The sequence below is a fragment of the Tursiops truncatus genome, chromosome 16, assembly GCF_011762595.2.
Source record: "Tursiops truncatus isolate mTurTru1 chromosome 16, mTurTru1.mat.Y, whole genome shotgun sequence".
NCBI classification, from domain to species: Eukaryota; Metazoa; Chordata; class Mammalia; order Artiodactyla; family Delphinidae; genus Tursiops; species Tursiops truncatus.
Window position 1 is genome coordinate 14,963,175 of NC_047049.1, and position 26,403 is coordinate 14,989,577.

Below are 26,403 nucleotides of genomic sequence, written 5' to 3' on the forward strand. Positions count from 1 at the left end.
GTTCTTTGGAAGACTTCTAAGAAAGAATGAAATTTAAGAAACAACAGTCTTCGTAGATATAGTTAGGCCTGCTCAAAAAAGAAACGAAAAAACTAAAACTGGGTCCAACAGACCCTTAGGTATACCAAGAATTAAATGGCATCCTTTGATTCCTACCTATTATCTATCCAACAATCCATGTGCTTTTTCTGCTTTCCTCTTTCTCTCTTCCTTCTCTTCCCATTTTTAGTTGCATTACTTCTACTTGGACAGAACATAAAACATTTGCATACCAGTTACCTACTGACATCCCCACCACCCTTGTTTCAGTCTTAGCTCTGAAATTCAATACATGAAATGTTCTCGATCAGTCTTTTACCTGAAGTGTTCCCATTCACCTCTTCATTAAATGGAGCTTATTCTCTAGGAGAGATGTTGGTAAATTGCAGCCCACAGGCCAAATCCGGCTCAAGTGTTTCTGTAAATCAAGTTTTATTGGAGCAACGTCCACTCATTCATTCATGCATTTTTTACAGCTGCTTGTGGAGAGCTTCAACGACAGATTTGAGTGGTGACAACATACACTGTATGGCCTACAAAGCCTAAATTATATTTACTATCTAGATCTTTACAAAAAGTCTGCACATTTCTACTGTAAAAGAAATAGGGCATATATGTACAGAATTATCTGAGTTTTGCCACGTTCAAACTGTTTTTCTATAGCCTTGACACATGAAGGACTGTTTGCCAAGATACAAAAACCCTTAGCCCGGGCTTCCCTGGTGGCGCAGTGGTTGAGAGTCCGCCTGCCGATGCGGGGGACATGGGTTCGTGCCCTGGTCCGGAAAGATCCCACATGCCACGCACGGGCCACTGGGCCTGCGCGTCCGGAGCCTGTGCTCCGCAACAGGAGAGGCCACAACAGTGAGAGGTCCGTGTACCACAAAAAAAAAAAAAAAAAACCCTTAGCCTATATTTTCTTTCCGTGAGTTTCTTGAAAAATTTGCTCCTAGTTGCCATGAGTTGTAGGTTGCTTTTGAGAAATCTGATATAATCTCTTGCCCTTGTAAGATATTTCATCTTTCTGCCTGAAGAGCCTAGGAATTTTTTTTCTTTATCTTTTAAAATATAGTATTTTAATCAAGATGTCTCAAAATTGCTGCTGTGGGTGAATTTCAGCAGGTATCCAGCTCAGAAGCTCATAAATAGGAGAATGGATAGGCAAATTATGGTAGAGTCAGACAATGAAATACAGTAATGCAAAAAAGTTAACTGTAGGAATACATAACAACATGAATTAATCTTGGTTATACAGTGATGAAGGAAATAAATGAAAGCCTCAGAAAACTGCCTAAAATACTATTTCCTCTTCATAAAATTCAAAAACAAGTAAACAAAACAATATGCCATACAAGCATACATGTATAGGTGATAAAGCTATCTTTTTAAAAAAAAATACATAATAAGAAATTCTGGATTTCAGACTAATGGAGAGGCAGAAAACTTCTTTTTAAATAAAGTTTTTTATGAACATGAATTATTATAAAGAGAAAACTTCAAGGAAAACAACAAATGGTTATCTTTTTAAGATAAATATTCTCTCATCAGATATACTTTTGGGGGTGACTTTGCTAGTAAGACATGGTTAGTTCTATGTTGATGACATAATAATCAAATAAACCTGAGTTAGAGTAAACATAATTATTAAAAAAAACTTAAGAATAATCAACAAATGGTTTTTCTTTAATAATTAGAAAGCAATACATAGACAAATAAGAGTGCTGCTTATTTTAAAAAGTTAGAATAGCTAATGCTCTTGAAAAATGTTAAGCAAATATATCAATCTTAAATAATATAAAAATGCTACAGATGACATTAAAATTTAAAAATTCAAGAATAGTAGTACTAGAAATGAACTAAAGGACCTAGCTCCATGCCACTCCAAAAATTTGTATTTCTTCTGACATTTTTCTCCATTAACAAACTGTGCGGGACTTCCCTGGCAGTCCAATGGTTAAGACTCCGTGCTTCCACTGTAGGGGGCATGCGTTCGCTCCCTGGTCTGCGAACTAAGATCCCACATGCCACATGGGGAGGCCAAAAATAAATTAATTAATTAAATAAAGGTTAGACCTTATTTATTAAAAAAAAAAACAAGTGTGAAGTTCTCTCACAAAACACCTCTTTCTCCCAACCTCCAGGATCCTAATACCTAAGAACGCATGAAGGACCATTTAGGTTAAAAGTTATATTTGAATCTCCGAGAACTAATAGTAGGTGCAATCAGACATGCTCAAAATGAGTAACTGTAAAGAGTCTAATATAAAGTCTGTTTACAAAAGTATGGCTAGGATAATATCCCGGGACTATCAGAGCAGAAAGCCTTTACTATCCTGTGGCATGAAATAAGCAAGAGGAGGGGCTGTTTTCTAGAACTCTAGAGAGTAGGTGTATGGGGGAAGAACACCAGAAAGTTAAGCCTTCAGTAGGACAACCCAATTAACCCAAGAAAATCCAGCAGGGAGAGAGTTGGAGGAATAAAATACCTTAACCTCACTCATCTCCCACCTTCAGATCTACTGATGGTGCCTCCTACCAGCTGACCCCAACTGAAAGCTGCAGGGCATGGGAGCAGAATGGAATAGTGAAGGGTAGATCTGGAGAGACAAATGAAGACTATCAAACACAGTACCATATGAATCACATCACCACCAGAAAAAGGATAATATGCACAGTACACAATTTAAATAATTTGGCTAATATACTTTTAAAACATTCAGGAAATATATAGATTCACTTTTAAAGAATACTGCTGAAAACCCTATTCATTCACCCACAAATATTTATCAAGCACTTAATACATGGCACTTTACTAGAAGTAGCCATACAAAGAGGATACAGCAGGATTCCTCTCTAAACTTCTTGGGAAAAAAATGCAAGTACAAAAACAATACCTATAAAAAGCAGTATATGTGTCATATTCATTTATAAACAAAGAGTTACAGGAATTTAGAGGATAATTAAACCACTTCCAGAAAATGAAAAAGGCACAAAGTATAGCTGTGGAACACTGAGAGTCTTTCATCATTACACAATTATAAAGGCCACCTCCACTTTGTTACTTAAACAAGTTTATAGAGCCTTTACTGCAAACTTATCTCCTCATTATACATTCCCCTGATAATTTTCCTGATCATTTCCAATAATTTTTTCCATGAAGCTTACAGGTTACTGTCACTCCCAACCACTTAATAACCATACACTTTTAGAAGCTGTACGCTAGGGTGCCTGATAAAAAATTTCTCTGCCAGATCTATTTACATGTGCTCCACAGAAGCTATTTTCTCTAGTATTCTGTTGTTATATATCTACACACATTTTCATATAAATCAACCCACACTCAAGGAAACAAATCTTCAACTAAAGAATGGACTGACTTTGGAGAGACAGCCCACAGGACTCAAATACTATGTGTTGATTTAATGCCTGGGTAATTAAATTCCATCACCACTGTGGTAAATGCTTTATTAACAGACCCTTTAATGGCTGCCTTCTCACACCTGCATTACTTCTCATCTCCCCTAAGACTGTTACCTACATTTTCCAAGTGAGATTCACTTGAATCCTTGTTTCATGGTCTGCTTCTGTGAAAACCCAGGTTTAAAAACATCCTATATTTCCTGCCACTAACTTCTTTGCTCCCCTTCACAAACAAATTTCCTTGAAAGAACTGACTTTGCCCATTGTGCCAGATTCCACTCCTCTAACTCCCTCTTAAATCTAAGTCAGGCTTTTAACCCCAACACTACACGAAAACTGTTCTTGTCGGGACTTCCCTGGTGGTGCAGTGGTTAAGAATCCGCCTGCCAATGCAGTGGACACAGGTTCGATCCCTGGTCTGGGAAGAGCCCACATGCCACAGAGCAACTAAGCCCGTGTGCCACAACTACTGAGCCTGCGCTCTAAAGCCCGCGAGCCACAACTACTGAGCCCATGTGCCACAACTACTGAAGCCTGCACATCTAGAGCCCGTGCTCCCCAACAAGAGAAGCCCCCGCAATGAGAAGCCCACGCACTGCAACGAAGAGTAGCCCCCACTCGCCGCAACTAGAGAAAGCCCGCGTGCGGCAATGAAGACCCAATGTAGCCAAAGATAAATAAAATAAAATAAATAAATTTATTTAAAAAACCGAAAACTGTCCTTGTCAAGATCACCAAAGATCTGCACAGTACTAAACTTAATGGTCAATCATTAGTAATTATTTTACTCGACCCATCAGCAGAGCAGCACTTGGCACCGTTGATTACTCTTCTGTATAATAATCTTTCATCGCTTAGCTTCTAGTTCACTGTACTCTTCCTTGCTTATTTCCTTCTTCCCCCCTACCTCTTATCATTGGGCTCAATCCTTTTCTCCTTTCTATCTACACCCATTTCCTTAGTGATCTGATCCAATTTCATGGCTTTAAATGCCATCCATATCCCAAGAAGTCCCAAATTTATATCTCCAGGCCAGCCCAGATCTCTCTCTAGAGTTCCAGATCCATACAGCCAACTGCCTAATTGACATTTTCACTTTAATGTCTAATGGATATCTCACATATAACATGTCCAAACTGAACTCCTGACCTTCGAATCACCTTCATCTCAAACCTGCTTCAGAGTCTTCTACACGTCAGTTGATGGCAACTTCACCATTCCAGTGGCTCATGCCAAAAACCCTGGAATCATCCTTGACTCCTCATTTTTTCTCAGACACTACCTCCAAACCCTCAGCAAATACTATTTGTTCTACTTTAAAAACATACAAAACAAACTGACTGATTATCATCATCTCCAATACTACCACCCTGGTCTAAGCCACCATCATTGCCCAGATTACTGTAACAACTTCCTAACTGGCCTCCTTGCTTCTGTTCGTTCCTCCCTAGAGTTTATTTTCAACACAGCAACCAAAACGATTCATTTAAAAATTATGTCATTGCTCTACTCAAAATCTTGCAGTGTCTCTCCATTTCACCCAAAGTAAAATACAAACACTCGGCAGAAATCTGATGATCTTGCTGCTTGTTACTCCTCTAACTTCATTTGTTACTTCACTCATTTGTTAATGCTTATTCTCTCTCTATAGAGAGAGAATAAGCATTAACAAAGCATTCCCAGACTCCTTACTGTTCCTTGAACATGCCTGCATATTCGTGCCTTTACGCTAGCTGTTCCTACTTTCTGGGAACTCTTCTCCCAGATATCCACATAGCAAACTCCTTCACTTCATTCAACTCTGACCAAAATTCATCGTCTCACTGAGGCTTACTCTGGCCTCCCTACTTTGTGACTACCTCCCACCCTCACAGTATTCTTAATCCCCTTCCCTTGCTCTATTTTACTAAAAACTACTATCTTCTAGCACATCATATATAAACATACCTATTCTTTTTATTATTTATTGTCTGTATCACCCTGCTAGAAATAAGTTCTGCAAAGATAAGGAAAAATACCTGATGCATCATTGGCTGAGAAGCGTTACTGCATATCTGTGGAACCAAAACTGTGCTCCTATAAGCTACAAAGTCAACGCAATATTTGGAGGTACTCCTTGGCTCAATAGATACTCTAAAGTTTATAAAATGCAATGACAGTGCCTAAGACTTTAAACTACAGTTTCAAGAGCTAAAAAATATTCTGCAGTATTTTAGATTTTTTTTCAAATGTTAATGTACAGTGTTCAAATTAAATGATTAAAGTTAAGTTAACCAGATGGTTCCTTTGTTTTAAATCATATTATTATCAAAATATCAGGGAAGAGTCACAGTACCAAGCACTGAGCCAGAAATACTTCAAATTATCTGCAACATTATTAGAAGTTGAGTAAGTGGTCACTTGGAGTATGTTAATTGGAAGTTTTTGTCTCTTTTTAAAATTTCTACATAATGGTGAGATCAATATCCTTAGGATATACTTCAGAGTAAATTTTTTTTTTTTTTTTTTTTTGCAGTATGCGGGCCACTCACTGTTGTGGCCTCTCCCATTGCGGAGCACAGGCTCCGGACGCGCAGGCTCAGCGGCCATGGCTCAAGGGCCCAGCCGCTCCACGGCATATGGGATATTCCCAGACCGGGGCACGAACCCATGTCCCCTGCATCGGCAGGCAGACTCTCAACCACTGCACCACCAGGGAAGCCCCCAGAGTAAATTTTTATCTAGTAAAATACTGTTTTCATTAATTACTATGCTATAACTTCAGCTTTCTTTTCAGTTACCCTCACTGCAATGCTGGTTAAAGTAACAGCCCTTGTTTAATTAAAAACAAACAAAAAAACTTTTTTTCTTAGTTTCCTAGAAGCTTTAAACATGTAAGGTTAACCAAAGTAAAGCCAATATACATTTGGGTAGTTGATGCCATTAAAATCAGTCAAGAAAAAGAGCCTAAACTCACATCACAGTGTAGTAATTCCCACTAAGAACAGAGGGAAAAAAATTTTAACTCTCTCCACTGACATAAGCATTCACTTATAACTAAGATGACAAATTATCCCATTACTTATACTCAGAGCAGCCTTACTTAACATAGTATTGTTCCCTAAAGTAGCACTTGTCTATGGTATACACAACTTAATTATTCTGACAACATCTTTATATATACCTATTGTTTTGTATTCTTTCATAAGTACTTTCCAAAGTGGAAGTACTTACAGATTATTTTTTTGACATCACATACTTTAACAATAAGTGACAAATTCAAAATGCTTTAGGAGTCAAGTAATATGTTAACTTTTTATTATTAAGATATCATTTTAGAAAAACTGATGAGTTTTACTTTGTACTTAAATAATTTATAGCATTTTAAAACTACTCATAATTCACCTACTATTCTTATAAAACTCATAAATCATGTATTCTTCCCATTTCCACCTTATACTACATTCATAAAGGTACCTAACAAATAATACAATTAATAGGACAAAAATCAAACCAAAAATACCCTGTTGATAAATTTATTTAGAAATAGTATTTTGGTTATAGAATAAGGCAAAAAAAAAAAAAAAAACCCTCTGTAGAAATACTTTAAAATTTACCAAAACTACACTTGACATTTTGTAATCAAATTATTCCAGGGCTTCCCTGGCGGCGCAGTGGTTGAGAGTCCGCCTGCCGATGCCGGGGACACGGGTCCGTGCCCCGGTCTGGGAAGATCCCACATGCCGTGGAGCGGCTGGGCCCGTGAGCCGTGGCTGCTGAGCCTGCACGTCCGGAGCCTGTGCTCCACAACGGGAGAGGCCACAACAGTGAGAGGCCCGCGTACCACAAAAAAAAAAAAAAAAAAAAATTATTCCAAATAAAACCGAAAACCTACCAACCAATGAATTTACTGGTTAACAATCCATACCAACATTTACCATTCAGAGAAGATTAGAATAAATTTATTGTGCCTTCCTAACCATCCGTGGAAAGTATAACCACCACATCTCAGGACTGAATGAGACTATCCTTCAATAAAGGGAAATATGAAAAAAGTAAAATATATTCTGTGAACTGTAAACTATAACCAGTAGGGAGATGGGGTAGGGAAGGCATGTACCAATCAGGTGGCCTATAGATTTGTTTCAATGGCCAATACTGTAGGTAAACCCATGCAGGTATGGCATCAAGGAACTTCTATATAAAGCCGGGATCCCTAAAGGGTTATACCATCAATGAAAAAGTGAGGTTTTTAAAAATCTGTTCTGCAGAGGCAGACAGAAAACATCTATTTCAGCTCTGGCTCTACATAGAGGAAAAAAGTAGTTTGGGCATAGACTAAACATAATGTCACTTTGGAGCATAAATTCATCTTACATTCAAACTCAAAAAAAAAAAAACCACATGCCAAAAGTTTAACTTAATTTGGACCTACGTTGCTAGGCCCCCAGAAGTCCACACTCTCTCTCTAGAGCAGGGGTAGGCAAACTAAGACCCAGGGCTAAATCTAGAACAAAGCCATGCCCATCTGTTTATGTTTATGGCTCCTTTCATGTTACAACAGCAGAGCTGATTAGTTTTGACAAAGACCATATGGTCCACAAAGTCTAAAATAGTTACTATCTGTCCCTTTACAGAAAAGATAGTGACCCCTAGCATAAAATACTTATAATAATGTCAAATGTGTTCAAAGTAAAACAATATGAATTAAATTAGTAGAAACAGTAGCCTGTAAATTGGAGGTTGATCAAAGAGTAAAAGTATGGTTAACTGTCGACTTAAAGTATTCATTTTAAAACTTAAAAAGTCATCACCTATGGTTCAAGTACAAGCATGGTAATAGTTTAATCCTGAATCTTCCCGTTTTCCTCAGGGAAGACATAAAAAATAAGGAAAACATGGGGAGGAAAAGTGAAAGAAAAAGAAAATTAAATTTCCAGAGAAATTAGAAATGAAAAAAACTCACCAACTCCAAATCAGGTGCGAACATGCAAAAAGCCAGTGAAACTAAGAGAATCAGATAGAGAAAGCTGCAAGAATGCAGAAAGGAAGACAAAAAACAAGGAACATGGAAGAAGCCTAATGGTAGATCTCAAATATTACCTCTCTTGTTCCCACAAAAAAATGGGCCTCACTCTCCCTGATCACAAGAAGAGCTATAATTAAAAACAAAAAAAGACAACAAAGTAATTTTAAAAAAAACATAAAACGTACATAAAATGTACAAAAACCAGAGGGAATCACAAAGCAAAATCCAACTTTCTCTTGTATACAAGAGATACATTTAAAACAACGTGATTCTGAATGGTTAACAATAAAGGAATGGGCAAAGGTACACAGGGAAAAGACTGACTTCCCCACCAAAAAAAACCAAGAGCCATAATATTAATAATATGTTGAAATCAGATCAAAAAACACTGAACAAAGCACTTTATAATATTAAAAGATACAATTTGCAATAAATATATAAGTTATGAATATCCATAATAGCAACTTCCATAAAGCATAAATTCCAGAATACACAAGAAGAAAGAGGCAGAAATAAACTAATATTTTTAGACTTTTATTAACTTTCAGAGCATGATAGATCAAGTTAAAAATAAGTAAGGAAGAAAAGACCTAAACAGAATAATCAATAAAGTAGATTTTATATATATGTATCAAATGCTATACTTTGATATTATAGGATTTACCTCCTTTTCAAGCATCTATAGAACATTTATGAAAATTGGGCCCCAAAGAAAATCTCAATAAATTACAAAAAGCAGAAATAATACCTACAACATGCCCTGAACACTATAATAAAACCAAAAACAAAACAACCTTTTTACATAGAAAATCTGTTACTCTTAATTAAACGACTCTTGGGCCCATCTGAAAAATGAGAATGACTCACCTACATGTGCTTCACTGCTACCATGAGTTTGTTATGACAATAATGTGTGTAAACAGGCTTATTTAATGCAGCATTTATTAACCATTACACTCTAAAATGTTCCTATCACCAGAATTCTTTTTAGATTTCTTCTATTTTCTCAGTAAAATAAGAAGTAAGAGAGTAATGATGAAGAGTGAAGTGTTGGAAGTCTGAAGAGAGAAAGGAAAACATATGAAACAGTCATCTTGGAAAACTGTAAGACAGATTGGTGATTATGAACTTAAAACTCGGTAAATGAGAAGTACAGACAAGAGAGGGTGAGAGAGAGTGAAGCACTGACCAGAGGCTCAACGGACTAAAGGCTCTGGTAAGGCTGAAGAATTCCCAGTGTCTGGACACTCTTCAGGAGTAAGCTGGAAAGATGAGCAGCACTTGAAGAGTAAGATACTTGAAATGGAAATTATGGGATTCGTAGCAGGTACACAAGGTCAAGAGTACCGCAATGCAAGAGAAAGACCCAAACAGGATGGAAAACAAGATCTTTGTAAGAGAGATCAAAAAATTGAGAGGACAGAAGTATTTAAATGGATCCTAAAATATCCATAAAAATATCTGGCTAATATATGTAGGACAGAGACAGTGAGCCAGAAGCTATATTCTTCCAGGAATTAAGCACAGTGATCAAAGGAGCAACAGAGGAGTATAAGATGGAGAAGTAGTAGGTGGTATAGTCTGATGATGTAAGATTCAAAGTTGAGTGATTTAAAGGAGGAAGGAGTAAAAATAGAGTGGAAATGACAGTAAGAAGTAAGGAGGATACATATCCCAATTCTAGCCCAGTTGTACTGGGGATGTGAAAAAGAGAAGGTCACTTAAAAGGACTGAAGGGGAAACAGTGGAAAATTCAGAAGGAAGTCTTCCTCTGACACACAAGCACTCTCTTGTTGTTGCCAGTGGTGATCTGCAAATGAGTTCTCTCATCAAGACTACACAAGGACTCTAAATAGTTGAATATAGTTGTCTATACACAAAAGGGCCAAAAACTTGAGTTCATAATCCTGGCTAGAACTGGAAATGGAGTATGTTCCTGAATTTAAATAGCAAACATAGCATATACACATCTGTAGGCAAATTTTTAAAAAAAAAAACAACTTACAACTGTTTGAAAATGTCATAAAGAATTCAAAGAAATAAAGTACCAGAAAAATAAATTAGAGTATTTAAGAGTCATATGTAGATTGCCCCAGTCACCTTCACACACCAGATATAATCTTTTATAGAAGCCAAAAGACTGTCTTTGGGAAGCTTACTTTAGAAGAGTAATACATACATAGAGATATTGCAATAAGATTAGAAACAGAACCTTGAAAAATGAAAAATCCTGAAATCATGGAATGCATAGTTAAGAAACGGGGTAGTTTTAGCTTTCGGTTCATAAGTAAAATCCAAAGAAATAGCACCATCTATTGGAATTTCAGATATTTAAAATACATATTCTCAATTCTTAGAAAATGTGTCTAGTATGTAACATTTCCGCACATTTGGCTAAGAAGATAACTTACATATTAAAGGACAACAGCTAACATAAAAAAGTTTATATTAGAAAGAATTAATTCTTGGTTTATAATTCTAATTTCAAATAACTAACCATTTTGACTAAATTCACATGAAGATTTTATTATAGATAAAATATTCTCAACCAATAAAGAAGAGTACATAGTTACATGTTCAAAGTAACTCACAGATATGGTATTCCTGTATGCTGCTTGTATAACCATATATTGCAGAATATCCAAATATTATGATCATGACAACATCTCTACTATCCAACTCCATAATATGTGCTGAATGTCCCTCCACAGCATACTGCTGACCGTGTCCAAGCACAGTAGGAGTTTTTGTACTCCATGACTGACTATGTATGTTAAAAACCCATAATTCATCTGTGACATTGCCATCACTTGTTTCAATTCTGCCTCCATACATAAAGATGTTTTCCTGTAAATTAAAAAAACATATGTTAATAAAAAAATATTTGTATCTTAGCAAGATATATTAGTTAAAAATAAAGACTAAATTAAGACTAATTAAGACTAAACATTAAATTTTAGTAATTGCTCACAACATGCATAAGACATAGTTCTTATTTGTAAAAAGTCAAATGAGAACACATAAGTAGTGATAATTACTTCTTTTCCTTACAAGAAGGGGGAAAATCCACACTTACAAAAAGTTACTTTAAGGTATTTTATTTAAAAGTTATGTAGTCAATTAACCATGGTTTTAATTATCCTAGTTGTTGAGTCCCTAGTTGTTAAATTTGAATTTTACCATCTATTTGTACTGCTTTGTGCTAGTCTCAGTCATTCACTGTTTTCATCATTGTTCACCAGAAAGGTAGATCACATTTGCATATATTATGTGGAGTACATTTTTATTACCACTTCTCACGGCTACGAGCAAATACCTTGTAGCACTTACAAATTATACAATTTCAATATGATTGAAATGAATGATATATAAATCATTACTATTTCAACAACCTAGAAAGAGAAAAGAATTTCTTCAACCTAATAAAGAGCATCTAAGAAAAACAGAAAGCTGCTATTACATACACTTAATGGTAAAAGACTGGATATTTCACCAAGGTCAGTAATAAGATAAAGGTGCCTGCTTTTGCCACTTACATTCAACATTGTACTCAAGAGCTTAGCCAGAACAAATATGCAAAAACTGAATAAAGGTATAAAGATTAGAAAAGAAAAGTAAAATATTTCTATTTGTAGATGATATGAACTTGTATACAGAGAATACTAAGAAATAAAAAAACAATTAGAGGGGGCAGAGTCAAGATGGTGGACTAGGAGAATGCAGAATTCATGTCTCCGCACAACTAGGGCACCTACCAGGCACCGGTGGGGGACCACGGACACCTAAGGGGATGGGAAGAACTCCCAGTGATAGGGTAGAAACGTGGGGCATTGGGGAAGTGATGGGGGAGAAGTGGAGGCAGGACGGGATTGGCGCCCCTCAAGGGCAGCTGGGGGAGGGGAAGGGAACTCAGGCCGGAAGGGGGAAATTGGGGAACCATTGGGAGGGCAGAGGATCAAAAGGGAGCATGGCCAGGTTTCCCCTGCCCACTTGGACTCCCAGGAACCTGTTGAGATCCCAGGCCTGATCCTCTGCCCACCTTGGCCCCCTCCAGCCACACAGGTCCTGAGGGAGTGGGAGGGTGGGAAGGGGGAGCAAAAGTAAAGGCTGGACCTCCAGGACCGGCACACCTGAGGGGCAGCTGGGGCAGGGGAGGAGTTCCTACACCCAGTGGGACCCACCCACGGTTAAGGATCCAATGGGTCAGGGGAGACCCTGTGGGAGACGGTGCAGGAAGGACGTGAAGGAACGGAAGTGGGCCAGCGCTTTCCCTGTCCACTTAGGCACTGGGAAGACTGTTGGGCTCCCTGGCCTAATCCTCTGCCCTCGGAGCCTGCCTCCTGCCATGCAGAGCCCAAACCCTGCCCTGCACTCCCACCCAGGGCCCCACCTCTACACATGGAGACTCCCTCCAACAGGCTGGGCCTAAACCCCACCAACACACCCTCACCCAGGGCCTTACCTCCAAACTCCGGAACTCCACACTCCAGAGGCCCTCCTTTCCACTTGCTGCCTCTCCCCTCCTGCCAGGTCCTAAGCAGAGGCCCTGCCCCACGCTTGAACATCATCGCCCCACACACGCCTGGCCCCCAGGGCCTTTTCTGGCTGCAAGGGTCCTGAGCCTAGGCCCTGCCCCATGCTCAAATGTCACACCCCCGACCCGCCTAGGTCCCGCCCACCCTAAACCCCACCCCTGCCTAAGTTCCACCCCCGCCTAAACTCCTCCCACATAGCGAAGGCTTTTTATTTTCTTTTTCTTTTTCCGCTTTTAGATTGGGGTTCTGCTTTACCTTGCTGACTCATATATATTTTTATTTTTCCTAGTAAATCTTTTATTTTTCTAATTTTATTTTATTCTTTATACTTTGTTATTGTTGTCTCCTTTTGGCTTGTTCCCCCCACCTTTTTTTTTCTTTTTTCTGTTGTGGTTTTATTTTACCTTGTTGCAATTATATTTTTACTTTTCCTAATATATCTTTTATCTTTCAAATCTTTTTGTTTTTTTATTCTTTGATATCGTACTGCTCCTTTTCTCCTTCTTTCTTTCTTTTTTTTTTCTTGGTTCCCAGGCCAGAGGTAGGGCCCAAGCTCCTGTGGTGGGAGCTCCAAGTCCAACCCAGTGGATCAACAGAGAACCTCACACCCTAGGGAATATTAATCAGAGTAAGGCCTCCCAGAGGTCCTCATCTCAGCACCAAGGCCCGGCTCTATCCAACTGCCTGCAAACTCCAGGGCTGGACACCTAAGGCCAAACAACCGGTAAGACAGGAATACAGCCCCAACCATCAAAAAGAAGAAACGACAAGAAAATATATTACAGACGAATAAGCAAGGTAAAAACCTACAAGACCAAATAAATGAAGATGAAATAGGCAACATACCAGAAAAAGAATTCATAGTGATAGTATAGATGATCCAAATTCTCAGAAACAGAATGGAGAAAATACAAGAAACATTTAACAAGGATCTAGAAGAACTAAATAGCAAATAGTGATGAACAACACAATAACTGAAATTAAAAATACTCTAGAAGGAATCAATAGCAGAATAACTGAGGCAGAAGAACGGATGAGTGAGCTGGAAGATAAAATGGAGGAAATAGCTGCCAGGGAGCAGAATAAGGAAAAAAGAATGAAAAGAACTGAGGACAGACTCAGAGACCTCGGGGACAACACTAAACACACCAACATTCGAATTATAGGGGTCCCAGAGGAAGAAGAGAAAAAGAAAGGGTCTGAGAAAATATTTGAAGAGATTACAGTCGAAAACTTCCCTAACATGGGAAAGGAAATAGTCAATCAAGTCCAGGAAGCGCAGAGAGTCCCATACAGGATAAACCCAAAGACAAACATGCTGAGACACATATTAATCAAACTATCAAAAATTAAATACAAAGAAAAAATATTAAAAGCAGCAAGAGAAAAGCAACAAATAACATACAAGGGAATCCCCATAAGGTTAACAGCTAATCTTTCAGCAGAAACTCTGAAAGACAGAAGGGGGTGGCAGGACATATTTAAAGTGATGAAAGGGAAAAACCTACAACCAAGATTACTCTACCCAGCAAGGATCTCATTCAGATTTGATAGAGAAGTCAAAAGCTTTTCAGACAAGCAAAAGCTAAGAGAATTCAGCACCACCAAACCAGCTTTACAACAAATGCTACGGAAACTTCTCTAGGCAGGAAACACAGGATAAGGGAAAGACCTACAAAAACAAAAAGAAAACAATTAAGAAAATGGTAACAGGAACATACATATCGATAATTACCTTAAATGTAAATGGATCAAATGCTCCAACCAAAAGACACAGACTGGCTGAATGGATACAAAAACAACACCTGTATATATGCTATCCACAAGAGACCCACTTCAGACCTAGGGACACATACAGACGGAAAGTGAGGGGATGGAAAAAGATATTCCATGCAAATGGAAACCAAAGGAGAGCTGAAGTAGCAATTCTCATATCAGACAAAATAGACTTTAAAATAAAGGCTATTACAAGAGACAAAGAAGGACACTACATAATGATCAAGGGATCAATCCAAGAAGAAGATATAACAATGGTAAATATTTATGCACCCAACATAGGAGCACCTTAATACATAAGGCAAATACTAACAGCCATAAAAGGGGAAATCGGAAGGAACACAATTATAGTAGGGGACTTTAACACCCCACTTTCACCAATGGACAGACCATCCAAAATGAAATAAATAAGGAAACACAAGCTTTAAATGACAAATTAAACAAAATGGACTTAATTGATATTTATAGGACATTCCATCCAAAAACAACAGAATACACTTTCTTCTCAAGTGCTCATGGAACATTCTCCAGGATAGACCATATCTTGGGTCACAGATGAAGCCTTGGTAAATTTAATAAAATTGAAATTGTACCAAGTATCTTTTCCGACCACAACACTATGAGACTAGATATCAATTACAGGAAAAAACTGTAAAAAATACAAACACATGGAGGCTACACAATATGCTACAAAATAACCAAGAGATCACTGAAAAATCAAAGAGGAAATCAAAAAATACTTAGAAACAAATGACAAAGAAAACATGACAACCCAAAACCTATGGGATGTAGCAAAAGCAGTTCTAAAAGGGAACTTTATAGCAATACAATCCTACTTCCAGAAACAAGAAAAACCTCAAATAAACAACCTAACCTTACACCTAAAGCAATTAGAGAAAGAAGAACCAAAAACACTCCAAAGTTAGCAGAAGGAAAGAAATCATAAAGATCAGATCAGAAATAAATGAAAAAGAAATGAAGGAAATAATAGCAAAGATCAATAAAACTAAAAGCTGGTTCTTTGAGAAGATAAACAAAATTCATAAACCATTAGTCAGACTCATCAAGAAAAAAAGGGAGAAGACTCAAATCAACAGAATTAGAAATGAAAAAGGAGAAATAACAACTGACACTGCAGAAATACAAAGGATCATGAGAGACTACTACAAGCAACTATATGCGAATAAAATGGACAATCTGGAAGAAATGGACAAATTCTTAGAAAAGCACAACCTTCCGAGACTGAACCAGGAAGAAATAGAAAATATAAACAGACCAATCACAAGCACTGAAATTGAAACTGTGATTAAAAATCTTCCAACAAACAAAAGTACAGGACCAGATGGCTTCACAGGCAAATTCTATCAAACATTTAGAGAAGAACTAACACCTATACTTCTCAAACTATTCCAAACTATAGCAGAAGGAGGAACACTCCCAAACTCATTCTACAAGGACACCATCACCCTGACACCAAAACCAGACAAAGATGTCACAACAAAGAAAACTACAGGCCAATATCACTGATCAACATAGATGCAAAAATACTCAACAAAGTACTAGCAAACAGAATCCAACAGCACACTAAAAGGATCATACAACATGATCAAGTGGGGTTTATCCCAGGAATGGAAGGATTCTTCAATATACGCAAATCAATCAATGTAATACACCATATTAACAAAATGAAGGATAAAAACCATATGATAATCTCAATAGATGCAGAAAAATCTTTCGACAAAATTCAACACCCATTTATGATAAAAACTCCCCAGAAAGTAGGCAGAGAGGAAATATGCTTCCTCTTAGAGGAAAACGTAGGCAGAACACTCTATGACATAAATCACAGCAAGATCCTTTTTGACCCACCTCCTAGAGAAATGGAAATAAAAACAAAAATAAACAAATGGGACCTAATGAAACTTAAAAGCTTTTGCACAGCAAAGGAAACCATAAACAAGACGAAAAGACAACCCTCAGAATGGGAGAACATATTTGCAAACGAAGCAACTGAGAAAGGATTAATCTCCAAAATATACAAGCAGTTCATGCAGCTCAATATCAAAAAAACAAACAACCCAATCCAAAAATGGGCAGAAGACCTAAACAGACATTTCTTCAAAGAAGAAATACAGATTGCCAACAAACTGATGAAAGGATGCTCAACATCACTAATCATTAGAGAAATGCAAACCAAAATTATAATCAGGTATCACCTCACAATGGCCATCATCAAAAAATTTACAAACAATAAATGCTGCAGAGGGTGTGGAGAGGCACTGTTGGTGAGAATGTAAATTGATACAGCCACTATGGAGAAGAGTACAGAGGTTCCTTAAAAAACTAAAAATAGAACTACCATATGACCCAGCAATCCCACGACTGGGCATATACACTGAGAAAACCATAATTCAAAAAGAATCATGTACCACAATGTTCACTGCAGCACTATTTACAGTAGACAGGACATGGTAGCAACCTAAGTGTCCATCAACAGATGAATGGATAAAGAAGATGTTGCACCTATATACAGTGGAATATTATTCAGCCATAGAAAGAAACGAAATTGAGTTATTTGTAATGAGGTGGATGGACCTAAGTCTGTCATACAGAGTGAAGTAAGTCAGAAAGAGAAAAACAAATACCATATGCCAACACATATATATGTAATCTAAAAAAAAATGGTTCTGATGAACCTAGGGGCAGGACAGGAATAAAGACACAGACATAGAGAATGGCCTTGAGGACACAGGGAGGGGCAAGGGTGACAGCTGAAGGGTACAGGACTTCTTTACAAGGTGATGAAAATATTCTAAAATTGATTACGCAACACTGCAATTTTGACAAGCATGCAAGAGATAATTGCACAACTCTGAAGATACTAAAAAGCATTCAGTTGTACATTTTAAACACATGAATTGTATCGTATGCCAATTATATCTCAATAAAGCTGTTACAAGAAAATGAAATAAATCAAAAAACTGAAAGAAAACAAAGAAACATATATCCACATACATATGTACACAGAGAGATTTTTATTTAATTTCTTAAACATGCATATGCATAGAACAAAACAGTGGTAGTTTATTGTTTACATTGCTCCCGTGTTTTCCAAAATTTCTTAAACAAGCACAGAAAATATATAAATTCTGATTTGAAGAGTGTAGTCACAGTCCACAAAATACATGAATTTTTGTTGATTCAAAATAAAAACCAATTAAATAGCCTGATTTTAATCATGCTAAATTCATGAACCCCACAAATACATAAAAATAACTGATTAAAAGCAATCCCTATCAAAATCCCAATGACATTTTGCATAAGTAGAAAAATCCATCCTAAACTATTATGGAATCTTAAGGGACCCTGAATAAATAAAACAAACTTGAAAAACAAGACTGAAGTTGGAGGTCTCACATTTCTACATTTCAAAACTTACTACAAAACTACACTAATCAAAACAGTGTGGTACTGGAATAAACACAGATCTAGATCAAAGGACTAGAGAGCTCAGAAATAAATCTTTGCATATATGATCAAATGCTTTCAACAAGAGTGCCAAGACCATTTAATGGGGGAAAAGTCTTTTCAACAAATAGTGCAGGGAAAACTGAATATCCATATGTAAGAGAAAATAATTGGACCCTTACTTTATATCCTAAACAAAAATTAACTCAAAACAGATTAAAGACCTAAGAACTAAAACCTCACAATTCTTAAAAGAAAACATAGGGAAAAGGCTTCATAATATTGGATTTGGCAATGATTTATTGGATATGACACCAAAAGCACTGACAACAAAAGAAAAAACAGATAAATTGGACTGTGTCAAAATTAAAAACCTGCCCATCAAAGGACACTATCAATAGAGTGAAAAAGCCCACAGGATGAGAGAAAATATTTGCAAATAATATATCCAATTAGGGGATAAAATCCAGAATATATAAAGAACTCCTACAACTCAACACCAAAAAAAAGTTAAAAATGGGCAAAAGACTTGAATATATGTTTATCCAGAGAAAGCATACAAATAGCCAATAAGCACTTGAAAAGATGTTACATACCACAAATCATTAAGGAAATACAAATCAAAATCACAATGAGATACTGCTTTACATCCATCAGGATGGCTACTATAGGAAGGAAGGAAGGAAGGAAGGAAGGAAGGAAGGAAGGAAGGAAGGAAGGAAGGAAGGAAGGAAGGGAGGAAGGAAAGAAGAAAGGAAGGAAGAGGAAAATAACAAGTGTTGACAAGGATATGGAGGAATTGAAACCTTTGTGCACTGCTGGCAGGAATGTAAAATTGTTACAGCTGCTGTGGAAAACAATATAGCAGTTCCTCAAAAATTTAAAAATAGAATTACCATACAATCCAGCAATTCCACTTCTGGCTATCTATCCAAAAGAATTGAAATCAGGGACTTGAAAAGATAGTTGTATACCCATGTTCATAATAGCATTATTCATAATAGCCAAAAAGGTGGAAGCAACCCAAGTATCTATCGATGGATGAATGGATAAACAAAATGCAGTGCAATATATACATACAACAGAACATTATTCAGACGTAAAAAGGAAGGAAATTCTGACACATGCTACAAGATGGATGAATCTTGAGGACACCAAGCCAAGTGAAATAAGCCAGTCATTAAAGGACAAACACTGTATGATTTCACTTACATGAGGTACCTAGAATAGTCAAATTCACAGAGACAGAAAGCAGAATGGTAGTTTGCAAGGTCTGGGGAAAGGGGGAAATGAGGAGCTACTGTATGGGTATAGAGTTTCAGTTTTGTAAGATGAAAAGAAGTCTGAAAATAACAGTAATGGCTGTACAACAACTTGAATATACTTAATGCCACTGAATGAATTCTACTCTTAAAAATGGTTAATATGGTAAATTTTTGTTATGTATATCATGGACAAAAACTCAACCTTCATTTCTTCTCATGTTCAATGGAGGACTGTATTAAAATCTTTTTATTTTTACTAAAATAGTATAAAAGTCTTTGACATCTCAAGTTATTGTGATTCATATGATCTACTGTTCTTACTAAATGTTTGAAATAAATCTGAGATTTAGTATTTCTTCCTAAAAAGTCTAAAAAAAGAAAAAAAAAGATTAAAATTTAAAGCAGGATTCATACCTGATATAAAGCAAGAGAATGCCCATATCTCTGGAGAGGTCCCCTTGATACAGTTCCTACATTCCATATACTGCTTTCTAAATTGTAACTAAAAACAAGAAAAAAAAAATAACTTCATAAGCTAAGATTCATTTTCAGTTTTGTAATTTGCATATGCTTTCTTGTATTTAAATATTCATTAATTCAAAAACAATTAGAATAAACTCATAATTTCATATACCATATTAGAAATTTCTAATAGAGACTCATTCAAGATATACCTAGTCTAAATTAGGATTCAATCATCCGAATGTATAATATACAATAACTTGACTAGGCTATTTATTACCGGAGTTAATTTTTTCTGAACCAGCCGATTAACCTAAACAATAGTGAGCTCTTCTACACTTTTAAAGTCACCTGGGCCTCCTTGAAGCTCCTACCTTAAGGCTTTTGTCTGGCTTTCTTCTCTGCCAATGTCTGACCCCTTCAAGTCTTTGCTCAGCTCTCACCTTTCCCATGAAGCCTACACCACTACATTTGTGAGTGCAACTCCCTCCTCTTTGGCATTCCTGATTTGCTTACCCCTGCTACCTATCTTGCTATCTATCTATATCTGTATATGAATATATGTACATATAATTTATTTATAATATACATATTTATCATGCTAATTACATTTTTTTCTAATTGCCTGTCCTTCCTCACTAACTTCACAAAGATGGGATATTCATTATGTGCACTGACAGATCCCAAGTACTAAGCACAAAGTAAGTGTTCAAAACAATTTGCTATGCCCATGAATACATATTAATTCTAATGTCGATGTATAAATGTTCCCGTAAAATACTCTCTAATTTAATAGACACTAATACAAAACTTTTATATTATTTACTGAATAATTTGTCTTAAGCATAACATCTACACCTCAATTAAATTCTACTACAGAAGATAAATCAACTTATAACTGACACCATCACTTCTAAAAGCTTTTAAACATCCTTACGTACAGCTAAACCACATTCAGAAAAATGAAAAAATATTCTCTAACCTGTGAAAACAGCAACAAAGTTGCTGATTACTTCTAAGCTGATACCTCTAGTTTACTATAAAACTAAATAAACACTGTAACCAAAAGAACCAGATTTCAGACAAAAAAAAAAAAATTAAACTATCTGGTTCAAATAGAAAACATATGTTTAGGAGAATATCAAGTAAAATTCATCACTTAATTTAAAATATGCTATTTAACTTGTACAGAACACAAACTTTTAGGATCTCCATGTTTCCTTGACAACTATACTCTGTCTTCACAACTCTACTTTGCAAATACCACAGTTTAATCCAAAGTTCTACTTTATTTTCACAACCTTTTCGTTTTCATGAATCATAGTTAATTTCCTTTTCTTTTCCACATTTAACTCTCGGTTCCTCAGGTTCTTTGCATATCTTAACAATTCATTTTAATCCTACCAACTCTCTTTCAATTCTTTCTACTATATTTTATCCTTCATTTATTGTGTTACAGAATTCTACTAATTGTTCACTTAAATATTTACCTAAAATTCTTCCCCCCTCTCTCCAGAATTTATTTTATTTTATTTCATACTTTAATTCCAGTCTTATTCAGTCATAGTTTTAAAGCAATCTCCTAACACAGAATTTTTTTGATCCCCAAAATTAATAGGACGAGTATTTTCAGAAATTAGAGTTTACAGATAAAATACAGAATGCCCAGTTAAACCTGAATTTCAGATAAACAACAATTTTTTAGTATAAGTATGATCCATGCAATATTTGGGACAAAACCAAAAAATAAAATAAAATTATGAGGCTTATGCATACTAAAAAATTATTCACTGTTGATCTAAAATTCAAATTTAACTGTGTGTCCTGTATATTTATCGACTGAATATGGCAACCCTTTTGGGTATACACCATTATGGTACACTGTCCAGGGTCAGTTCCAACTGATTGATGCCCAAGTTGCATCAGTTATTACAAATTATGAATATCACCCCTGAAAACAACATTGATAATCAAATTATTCTTATCTCCTCTTTTATTCTATTATTGAATAGTATTGAATAGTTCATAAAATAAAATTATCAGCTGAAAAAATCAGATAAAGCTAGCATCCACGCAGTTCTCCTTGTCATCTAATCACGCAAAGGACAATCTCTATTGAGTCAACAGTAAATGCATAACCTATCTTATAATACTGGCACTGTTCTCCCAACAAAAGCTTGTAAAGTAAATGCAAAGTAAAAGTTTAGGTAAATTAAAATTTGCAGAAAAACTGAAAGTACTTTTATATAAGCAATTATACTTCATTCTGAAAAAATAAAAGGTAGCAGTATTCATAATGCCCAATATAGGCTTGGCCCGGCCTGGGCTTATTTAAAGTTAATATTTTCTTATTCAGAATTTATTAAAAGCACTCTAGAAAGTTAATGAAATATCTATATAGAACAAACCTATATGCCCAATGACAAATAACTTATTGATACACTGAGTTTATATATTCTCAAATCAGTCCTATGCGGCAAACAGATATATTACAAAAATAATCATTCATAAATTTGTGTATCAATAACATAGGACATTTAGGATAGTCTTATTACTGAAAAATATCCAGCCTAAAAATTAGACTGTGATAATCTGAAAAACAAAAAGAAAACTTACTTCAGGACCATTTGAAAAGAACTGTAGTTAAAAGTATATCCACCAATCACCCACATAAATTTCCCATGTAAAACAGCTTTATGGGAAGCCCGACCTACAGAAGGACTGAAGGGTTTAACATTTGGCAGAATCCAGTAAGACTCAGTGGAAGGAACATTCAAAGAACAATCAGGACCTATTTAAAAAAATCAAACAACACAATGCATTAAACAAAGACCTTAGATTGTAGAAACAGAATACATGGATTAAGAGAATTTAAGAATCCAATGCTCATCTTATTAATAATATAATGTACATAAATGGTCTGAAATATAACTTACAGGAAAAACTCTAAAAGCAAATGTAATGCTTACAGAGGAAAAAATCATACACTCAAATCAGACTTGGATACGTTCAAATAAATAATACAATCTGAAAGAATTACTTAAATGATATAAATTTCAGATTTATTTCAGTATGCTAATAGGATATTAGAACAGTAAACAATGTACTCAAAATCCCAGTTCTGTCTCTTACTAAAAGTGTGACCTTGGGAAAGTCTGCTTACCTTTGCCATCATCACGCCTTCATCTATAAAACAGAAATAACAATCTATCTCCTAAGGATTATTATAAATATTTAATTTTTTTAAAGACAGTGGAAATTAAAGCATTCATAAATTGTAAACTATTAAAGAAATATAAAAATAAAATTACATTTTTTCTTAGAATCATTCTTATTAAGAACAAACAAAATTGGCATCAGTAGAGAGGCTTATTATCCTCAAACAGAAAAAATTATTATGCATAATAAAATAAAAACTATTAATGAGTGCAGGATAACGTAAATACTCTAAGTTAAAAACACTGCCTTTTCCTATCCATGTTCATGATGTTACTCATGAGTCTTGGTTCCTCACCTGTAAAATGTAGCAGGCTAGGCTAGATCAGTGTTTCTCAAACTTAAGTTATGGAAGGAATGCTCCTAAAGGAAATGTATTTTCATCAAATTTAAGGGCTCACAGATTATTTTAATTCTAATGAAACTAATATGCTTAAACAAAAACTAGAAATAAATTCCTTATGTTTAAAGTTCTTTTATAAATATAAAACCAACATAAACTTATAAATTATGTATATAAACAAACTTATAAAATCATTAAAATTAATTTTTGCTTAAAATGATGAATGGTGTTGTTCTGCTCAAAGTAAATCATTGGTCCTAAGTGGAAAATGATATCAATTCCATAGCACCTTTTTTATGCAACTTTAAGATACTTATATTATTTTGACAACATAATTCTCCCAGCACTTTTCTTTCATTTATCTTTTACAAACCTTTTTTATCCATATAATATGCCATAACATCTGTTGACCTTCACTTATCACAAAAGTATCAGTACTCTTCAATATTCTTTTTAGCCTGCAATAAGGATACTACTTGGTCCTAACTAAACAGTCAACACAAATGCTGGCACTGCAATCTAGTGGCATTTTTATACAATTATGAGATCAATCACTTGATGTTAAATTTTCTTATATCAAAAAGTTTTAGATTATCACTGAATCACAAAATTTTAAAGCTTCCAAACAGACCCTAATTTCAGAAATATTAGCCTTTACAGTTTTTATTTTCTCATTTGTTCACTCACCCATGCATTCATTCATTCATCTTCCAAGTCCTTTTCAATGCTTACATTCTATGAGTCTGTATTTTTCAGGTACAAATTAGATAGCACCCTAGATTATCTCTTTGATAACAACACAATCTTTTAAATCAAATATAGAAAACTTTATAGTTTCTGAGTGAAAAGACTGTGAACTATTCCTTGGTAACCAAAGAAATTAAAGGAACACACTGATTTTTTTAAAAATAAGTTAAACTACAATTCTAAACCACTTAGAACGCATTTAACTCAGGTTGGCAAACAACAGCCCATGAGCAAAATCCAACCCACTACCTGCTTTTGTAATAAAGTTTCTTAAGAACACAGTATGCTCATTCATTTAAGTATTATCTATGGCTACTTCTGCAGTACTCAGCAGAGTTGAGTAGTTGCAACAGATATCATGCAATCCCCAAAGCCGAAAATAGTTACTATGTGGCCTTCTACAGAAAAGTTTACCAACCTCTAACTTAACTGAAGAGAAATAAGATCATATGGACAATTACACATGAGTGGTATACCTAATTGGTCTAAATGCTATATCTTGTTTTCTTAAAAAGAAAAATGTAGATTTATTTTAAATCAGGAATAATAAAGCAAAAAGAGTAAAATGTTAATAATAGGTTAATCTGGGTAAAGGACATTTGTATATTCTTTGTACTTTTTTTTTCAATTTTAGGTATTTTAGGTATCTATTCTTTTTTAAATTTATTTATTTTATTTACGTATTATTTTTGGCTGCATTGGGCCTTCATTGCTGCACACAGGTTTTCTCTAGTTGCTGTGAGCAGGGGCTGCTCTTTGTTGCAGTCCGCGGGCTTCTCATTGTTGCGGAGCACGGGCTCTAGGTACACAGGCGTCAATAGTTGTGGCATGCAGGCTCAGTAGCTGTGGCTCGCAGGCTCTAGAGCGCAGGGCTCTACATGTAATCACAAGTGTCCTTGTAAGAGAGATTTGACTACAGAAGGAGAAATCAATATTACCACTGAAGCAGGATGCTGTGCTCCATGCTTTGGAGATGGAGTAGGGGAAAAGAGCTAATGAATGTAGGGACTGAAACTCTATTCCTGGAAAAGTCAAGGATGCAGATTCTTTCTTAGAGCCTCAGAAGGAGTGTGACCCTGCAAACACCTTGATTTGGGCTCAGTGAAACATACTTCAGACTTCTAACTTCCAGAATGGTAAGAGAATAATGAATGTGTGTTAAAACACCAAGTTTGTGGTAATTTGTTACAGCAATTATAGGAAACTAATGCTAATAACTAAATCTATAACTTCAGATAAATACTGTTATTTACTACAAGAAATTGGATTTTAGGGCTTCCCTGGTGGTGCAGTGGTTGGGAGTCCACCTGCCAATGCAGGGGACACGGGTTCGTGCCCCGGTCCGGGAGGATCCCACATGCTGCGGAGCGGCTGGGCCCGTGAGCCATGGCCACTGAGCCTGCGCGTCCGGAGCCTGTGCTCCACAATGGGAGAGGCCACAGCAGTGAGAGGCCCGCGTACAGCACAAAAAAAAAAAAAAGAAATTGGATTTTAGAGATTTTTAAATTTTTACTCTATAATCTAAAATATCTACTTTTCTATGCAAACCAGCAGTCAAATTCTTCCTCTTTGTTACTACCTTATTTTATGTAACTTCTAGCAGTTATTAGAAGGAATGGCCTATAGCCAAACTCTACAGATTGTCTTTATTTTACTCTAAATTAATAAGTTTATAAATAGAAAGATTTATGAATATGACTTAAAAGTGTAAGGAAAATTAGATGTCTTAATTTGTAGTTTTCTGCACTCGTAACTAAAATGATTAAAAATGTAAATTTATAAACTGAATATTAATTTAAAACACAAATAACTATAGAGAACACTTTATACACACAAAGGCTTCACCACCCATTAAGTATCATTTAAAGCCATCCAAGACTCCCTTTTTATAAAAACACATCCATGAAAAGTCTACCACTTCATTATCTGTCCTGTTATGGAACATCTCTGCATAATTCTCCCTGCATAACTTTTATCAATCAATATGGGAATCTCCTCAAGGTAAGCAGATCACAGCTGTCTTGAAAAAGATGTAATAAACGAATTCATATTACAGTGGCTTTTCATAAAGATTTAATATGCTACCTTTTCCATGGGTTAATCCAAAGAGCATAAATGAATTTC

General features: G+C 35.8%; 1 protein-coding gene across 3 annotated transcripts in view; it reads right to left on the reverse strand.

The window, feature by feature from the left end:
- ATRNL1 (attractin like 1) overlaps positions 1 to 26,403 on the reverse strand; it is a 742,727-nt gene that overhangs the window by 670,574 nt on the left and 45,750 nt on the right. For all 3 annotated transcript variants that reach the window (XM_033841823.2, XM_073793921.1, XM_073793922.1), the window contains exons 6-8: positions 22,590 to 22,764; positions 19,926 to 20,013; positions 11,059 to 11,314 (exon numbers count right to left, since the gene is read on the reverse strand). In XM_033841823.2, the coding sequence (XP_033697714.1) occupies positions 11,059 to 11,314; positions 19,926 to 20,013; positions 22,590 to 22,764 (519 nt within the window). The remainder of the gene's footprint in view (positions 1 to 11,058; positions 11,315 to 19,925; positions 20,014 to 22,589; positions 22,765 to 26,403) is intronic.